Here is a 7,816-nt window from a genome sequence, read left to right as displayed (position 1 = left end):
ATATATACACACATGTTTGTTTGTGTGTGTGTTTTGTTTATGTATGTGTGTGTGCGTGTGTTTGTGTATGTGTGTGTGTGTGTGTGTGTGTGTGTGTGTGTGTTTGTTTGTTTGTGTGTGTGTGTGTGTGTGTGTATGCTTATGTATGTATGCATGTGTGTGTGTGCTTATGTGTGCATGTATGTATGCATGTATGTGTTTGTGTGTGTGTGTGTTATGTATGCATGTATGTATACATGTGTGTGTGTGTGTGTATAAGTATATGTGTGTATATGTATGTACTAATGAGTGTGTGTAGATTTTCTGTCTTTGACTCTCATGTTTACTATAAATATACCATAACAAAAAACACGTCTTTTGATATTCATAAGCCATATATACTTAACATAACTAGACATTCTTGTTCCACCCTAACAATATACATTCATATATCTTACACAGACAAACACGCTACATGGGAGATGAAAAGGCAATGAAAACAAGACAATTTGATAAAAAACAACTTCTGTATCCTCCTGACTTGAAATTTGTAAATGAAGATAGCAAACATGAATAAATAAATCAATAGATAGATAAATAGATAAATTGTTTACGGAATAAAAAATGAGGAGACGAGGAGGTTCTAATGTCCTTTTTGTTTTGTTTGTGTGTTTGTTCTTCCCAAACTCACACAAACAAAATGAAATGACAGTGATAGTTAACGACGTATCAGAGAGAGAATATCTTAACGATCTGAAGCAAAAAGTCATTCTCATCTTTTCCTTCATTTTCCTCAGTCACTTCAGAATTATGATTTTCCTAAAGTCACTTCAGAAACTTCATGTCTCTCCAGTCATTTCAGAACTTAGTTTTCCTCAAGTGTTTTTTTTTTTTTTTTTTTTTTTTCTCTCTCAGAAACTCCATCTTCCTAAGTCACTTGAGAAACGTTTTGTCTCTCCAGATGTTTCGGAATCTTCGTTTTCCTCAGCCACTTCGGAAACTTCATACTCTCTCCAGTCACTTCATAAACTCCATTTTCCTCCGTCACTTCAGAAACTCCACTTTCCTTCAGAAACTCCGCTTTCCTTCAGAAACTCCACTTTCCTTCAGAAACTCCACCCCTCTCTCCAGTCACTTCAGAAATCCCTTCTTCCTCCAGTCACTTCAAAACTTCATCTTCTGAATAGCATTCCTTAGACGCGAGACTTCCGTGCTCATCGCCGTGCTCAGTTCCTCAAGTTTCTGAACCGAATCGAGAGTCTGCACACTCTGGCTGTACGGCTCGTAGCGGACTTCGTAGGGCCGACTCAGAGTCTGGGAGGTCCACCGCCTGGGAAATGGGGAAATGGGGAGATAGAGGAGCGTGAAGGTGTGAGGGCGTCTGGAGGAAATTGGGAAAGAGATAAGTGTGAAAGTGAGGGACCTCGTGTGAGAGCCTCCTGGGAAATTAATGAGTGGAAGTATGAGGACTCTCGGGAAATTGGTGAGTGAAGGTATGAGGACTCCGGGGGAATGAATGAGTGAAAGCGTGAGGACCTAGTGTGAGGATTTCTGGGGAAGATGAGAAACAGATGAGGGAAATGAGAACACTGTATCCGTCTCCTGGGAAATGAATGAGTGGAAGATTGAGTATGAGGACCTGTCATTCGTCCTCTGTGAAATAGGGGAGTGAAAGTATAAGGACCTTGTGTGGCGACGTCTGAGAAATTACTGAGTGAAAGATGGAGTGTAAGGACTCTGTGTTCCACTCCTGGGATATAATGTGAGTAAAAGAATGAGGACCTTGTATCAGTCTCCTGGAAAATCAGTGAGAGGAAGCATGGCTATGAGGGCCTGGTGTGTTTGTCTCCTGAGAAATTGATGAGTAAAAGTATTAGGGCTCCTGGGATATTAATGAGTGAAACTAAGGGTTCTTTGGAAATGAATAATGATAATAATAATAATAATGATAATAATAATAATGATGATAATAATAATAACAATAATAATAATAATAATAATAATAATAATAATAATAATAATAATAATAATAATAATAATAATAATGATAATAATAACAATGTTAATAAAAAAAAATAATAACAATAATTATAATAATAATAATAATAATAATAATTATAATAATAATGACAATGATAATGATGATAATAATAATAATGATAATAATAATAATAATAATAATAATAATAATAATAATAATAATAACAATAATAATGATAATGCTAATAATTATAATTATAATAATAAAAATAGTAATAGTAACAGGAATGATAACAAAAAAATATAATAAAAATACTTCTATTGCTGCTACTAATTTTAATAATAACAATAATAATGATAATAATAATAATTGTAATAACAATAGAATAGCAACAACAACAACAGCAAAAACAATCATAATAATAATGACAAAAAGAAAAAAAAAAACAAAAAAAAATTACAACAACGACAATACCACCTAAATAAAATCCGGAAAAAAACAAATCCAAAAAAAAAAGAAAAAAAATATACATATATAAGTAAATAAGTAAATAAGTAAGCATATTAATGAATAAATGCATCTCAAAACCGCAGCACCCACTTGAACTTCTCCTGCGCGTCGTCAATGCTCTCGGAGACGAAGTAGAGGTCTTGGTAGTCCTGATCCTGGTACGGCTGGACAGCGGTCTTGGCCGGGTCGAAGGGGCGCCTGTCGGGCTTGTCGGAAAGGGCGTGCTGCAGCTCCCCGAAGCTGCTCAGGAGCCCGGCGCCCCAAGCCCGAATCTCGCCGCTCTCCCGACAGAGCCCGAATTCCACGGTGAACCAGTACATCTGCGGGTGGAGTGGGTGGGGTTTGAATAGGGGGCGTGTGGGTGTGGGTGTGGGACTGGGTGTGGGTATAGGAGTGGGTGTGGGAGTTGGTGAGGCTGTGGGTGTGGGTGTGGGTGTGGGTGTGGGTGTGGGTGTGGGTGTGGGTGTGGGTGTGGGTATAGGAGTGGGTGTGGGTATAGGAGTGGCAGTGGGTGTGGGTGCAGATGTGGGAGTGGGATGGGTTTTTAATATTGGGCGTGTGGGTGTGGCTCTGTGTGTGGATATGTATTCCAGGGTGATTTAGTAGATAGATGATGACAGAAAGAGCGGTTGTGGATAGATAGTGCGGTTGTCGGTCGATAGAGAGATTGTTGGAAGATAAGAGAAGTTGTAGATAGAGAGAGAAGTTGTAGATAGATAGAGATATTATAGAAATTAGGTAGAAAGATCGTTGTACTTAAGCAGAGTGTACAGATTAGGTACATAAATTGTTGTTGACTAGAGAGGTAGTGGATACATAGAGACTATCTCTCTATCTCACAGCTTTGGTAGAGAGATTTTTGTCAGATAGAGAGATTCTAGATAAACAGAGAGGTTGTACAGATTAGGTAGAGGAACTGTAGATAGAGTGATTGTATAGATCAGATTGGGTTTTAAAAGTTGTAGGAGTGTGGGTGTGTGTGGATATATTCCAGGGTGTTAGGTAGATGGTGGGTGATAGATAGAGAGGTTGTGGATAGATAGAGAGGTTGTGGATAGATAGAGAGGTTGTGGATAGATAGAGGGGTTGTACAGTTTAGATAGAGAGACTGTAGATACATCGATTGTACAGATAAGGGGTATCAGTCAAATTCATGATAAAATTTTAGAGATGATCGAACGAGTAAGCAATTTAATTAGAATTATCAGCCTTTAATCGACTGTAGAAATATTCCAACGATTTTATTTTTATTTTTATCTAATGTAATCAACACAGAATATATCCCCGAAAAGTACCCAGACAAGAAAACAACGACAAAAAATATGTATAAAAAATATCCTAAGACAGGTGAAAACACACAACACACACACACAAACACACACACACACACACACACACACACACACACACACACACACACACACACACACACACACACACATACACACACACAAACACACACACACACAAACCGAAAAAAAAACACAACACATCGTACCCAAAAATCCCAAAACAAAATATCATTAAAAAAATAATAATAATAATAAACTTCCAAATAACCTACAGTAGCGAACTTCTCGATCTCCTCGTCAGACGCCCCGAGGGAGGCAAGACCCAGCTCGTGAGAGAACTGAGCGAACTGCGGGTAGGCGAGGAGGGGGGCGTGGCCGAGGAGTTCGTGAATGGCGTCGCTGGAAGAAGGGAGGCTGAGTGTAAATGTTGGTGGTGGTGGTGTTTTTTAAAGAATGTCATTATTATCTTTATTGTTTGTTTGTGTTGTTATGATTATTAGAGTTGTTGTTATTGTTATCATTATTGTGATCAGTATCATTATTATCTTTACTATCAGCATTATCATTATCATCACTATTATTGTCATTATTATCAGTATCATTTCAGTCATTATTATCATCAATCATCATAACTATCAGCAGCAACTTGACAACCAGCACTGTCCTTATCAAAACTAAAATAATACACACAGTCATAAACACACACACGAACCCAACCACCCATCGATAGACACACACACAGATGGATAGACACACGCACACACACACACACACACAGATCGACACACACACACAGATATCGAAAGACAAACACATACACACATACAGAGATCGATAGACACACACACGTATCGATACACACACATACATATATCGATAGACACACACATATTGGTAGACAGACACACATGCACACACACACAGATCGATAAACACACACACACACACACACACACACATACACACACACACACACACACACACACACACACACACACACACACACACACACACACACACACACACACACACACACACACACAGATCGAAAGACACACAAACACACACACAAACACACACACACACACACACAGATCGATAGACACAAACACACACAGACAGAGCGATAGACAAACACACACATATAAACATCTATCTAAGCCCCATCGCAACGCCATTTGCCATCACTCACGGCTCGGGGGAGTGGTGGGGGGAGGAGTAATGGCGAATGTACTGCGTGCACTGGAATACCCTGAAGGCGAGAGAAGCCAGGAAGTCCCTCGCCGTCAGGAGGCCTGCTGCTGGCCGGAGGGTGAAGCCGGTGCGACCTGTGGAGAACGATATAATGATGATAATAATAATAATGATAATAATAATAATAATGATAATAATAATAATGACAATAATAATAATAATGATGATGATAATAATAATGATAATAATAATAGTAATAATAATAATAAAGATATTGATAATAGTAATAATAATAATGATAATAATAATAATAATGATAATAATAATAATAACAATAACAAAAATAATAATAATAATAATAGTAATGATGATGATAATAATAATGATAACAATGATGATAATAATAAAGATAATAATAATGATAATGATAAAGATAATAATAATGATAATGATGGTAATAAGGATAATAATAATAATGATAGTAATAATAATAATAATAATAACAATAATAATTTTTTAAAAATTAATACACAAACACTTCCTTACGTTTCATGAACCTGGACACGTCTTCCAACTGCGGGATGTTGTCCGGCGCGTAGCCACACTCCCGCTTCAGGACCTCCCACACTTCTCGGTACTGGCGGCAGGCGTGGGTCGGGATCAGGCGCTCGAGCTCCGTGAAGACGGCGCCCCACGTCGAGATCTCCTCCGGCCGGTACGCGATGCGGGGTATGGGTTCGCCGCTGGCAGGAGGAGGGGCAGGAGGAGAGGAGGGAGAGGGAGAAGGAGAGGGGATGAGTGAGAGTGAGTGGTGCGTTGTTTAGTTTAAATTGTTTTATTTTGCTTATTTATCGATTGTTTTTTTTAAGATTGAGAGAGAGAGAGAGAGAGAGAGAGAGAGAGAAAGTGAGAGAGAGAGAAAGAGAGAGATAGAGAGAGAGAGAGAGAGAGAGAGAGAGAGAGAGAGACAGAGAGAGAGAGAGAGAGAGAGAGAGAGAGAGATAGAGAGAGAAAGTGAGAGAGAGAGAAAGAGAGAGAGAGAGAGATAGAGAGAGAAAGTGAGAGAGAGAGAAAGAGAGAGAGAGAGAGAGAGACAGAGAGAGAGAGAGAGACAGAGAGAGAGAGAGAGAGAGAGAGAGAGAGAGAGAGAGATAGAGAGAGAAAGTGAGAGAGAGAGAAAGAGAGAGAGAGAGAGATAGAGAGAGAAAGTGAGAGAGAGAGAAAGAGAGAGAGAGAGAGAGAGAGAGATAAAGAGAGGGGCGGGAGCGTGTGTCAAGGAAATGAAATATCGAAACCTAGGAAGCTCTACTTCCCCCTCCCCCCCTCCTCCCATAACCCTTCCCTCCCTCCCTCCTCCCCTCACCCTCCCATCCCCCCTCCCCTCCCCCCTCCCCTCCCCTCACCCTTCCCACCCCTTCCCTCCCCTCCCCACCCACTTCCCTCCCACCTCCCTTCCCTCCCTTCCCACCCCTCCCCTCCCCACCCCTTCCCTCCCCCTTCCTTCTCCCCTCCCCTCCACACCCCATCCTTCTCCCCTCCCCTCCCCCCTCCCCTCCCCTCCCCGACTCGCAACTCACTGCTTATATTTGAAGGCGATATCGGCGATCTCCTTCCTCCTCGCCCTGTACTCCTGGTCCGCGAAGCCGGGATGGTCCATGTCGAGGTCCGGTTCGTACTTGGTCATGAGGTGGTTGCACATGTCCAGCTCGCTGATGTGCTTCGGGAACCACGGCTCTGGCATCAGGAGGTCGGGAGGAGAGGGAGCTTCAGTCGGTGATATTTTTTTTTTTCTTTCTTTCTTTCTTTTTTTTCTTTTGTGAGTTGAGGTGATCATTTTTTTTTTTTTTTTGCTATCGTTATTATTGTTGTTATCATTGTTATTGTTATTTTTTTTGTTACAGTGTCTTTTTAGGGCTAATTAGTTTTTGTTATGGTTTGTAATATTTGTTTTATTGTTGTTACTATAAGGATATATTTGGTATTGTCATTGTCAGTATGTTTTCTCTTTGATATTATCATTCTTTTTTTCTAGGATTGTTACTAACATGGTTATTTTAGCGCTGTATTTAATTTTGTTTTATTTTGATCATATTCTCTCTCTCTCTCTCTCTCTCTCTCTCTCTCTCTCTCTCTCTCTCTTTCTCTCTCTCTCTATATATATATATATACGTTTATATATATATATATATATATATATATATATATATATATAATCATCAATTCTTTCATCCATCCCTCTACCTACCTCCCCCTCCCCCTCTCCTCCCCCTCCCCTCTCCCCTCCCCCCCACCTTTAATCGAAGAGTGATGCTCCGACAGCAGGTTGACGGCGGCGATGGAGGCCCCCTGACGGAGGTTCTTCAGCAGCGTCAGGAGAGGCTCCCGCAGTATCACCACCTTGAACAGGACGTCGAAAGCCACGCCCTTGCGAGGGGCGGGTCGCGTCTCCACGTGGACGACCGTGCCCTTGAAATTCTGCAGAAGGAGGAGGTGTTGATTATTGTTGTTGTTGTTGTGGTCGTTTTTGTTGTTGTTGTTGTTGTTATTATTATTGTTATTATCATTATTATTATTATTATTATTATTATTATTATTATTATTATTATTATTATTATTATTATCATTATTATTACTATTATTATCATTATTAATATTGGTGTTAATGTGTTATTGTTATTATCGTTATTGCTATTATCATTATCATTATTAGTGTTGTTGCTGTAGTGGTTTTAATTTCATTATTATCACTATTGTTACTATCAACTTTATTATCATAATTACTATTGTTAAGAGAAGGAGAGAAGGATAAAAAAGAAAGGAGAGGGGGAAGATGAAAAGAAAGAGAAATACGCAAGATCAA

The 7,816-nt window shown here is 39.6% G+C and overlaps 1 protein-coding gene across 1 annotated transcript; it reads right to left on the bottom strand.

The window, feature by feature from the left end:
• Window positions 1-206: 206 nt before the first annotated feature.
• On the bottom strand, window positions 207-6,716 carry LOC125045583 (tyrosine 3-monooxygenase-like). Its single transcript, XM_047642923.1, has 6 exons — window positions 6,534-6,716; window positions 5,503-5,699; window positions 4,955-5,090; window positions 4,035-4,161; window positions 2,561-2,790; window positions 207-1,309 (listed from the first exon to the last, which is right to left on the bottom strand). Exons 1-6 carry the CDS (start codon window positions 6,695-6,697, stop codon window positions 1,144-1,146), a joined length of 1,020 nt encoding a protein of 339 aa, XP_047498879.1. The 5' UTR covers window positions 6,698-6,716; the 3' UTR covers window positions 207-1,143.
• Between the last annotated feature and the right edge of the window lie 1,100 nt (window positions 6,717-7,816).

Source organism: Penaeus chinensis, chromosome 37 (genome assembly GCF_019202785.1).
Source record: "Penaeus chinensis breed Huanghai No. 1 chromosome 37, ASM1920278v2, whole genome shotgun sequence".
NCBI lineage: Eukaryota > Metazoa > Arthropoda > Malacostraca > Decapoda > Penaeidae > Penaeus > Penaeus chinensis.
This window is presented reverse-complemented; position numbering and strand designations above follow the sequence as displayed.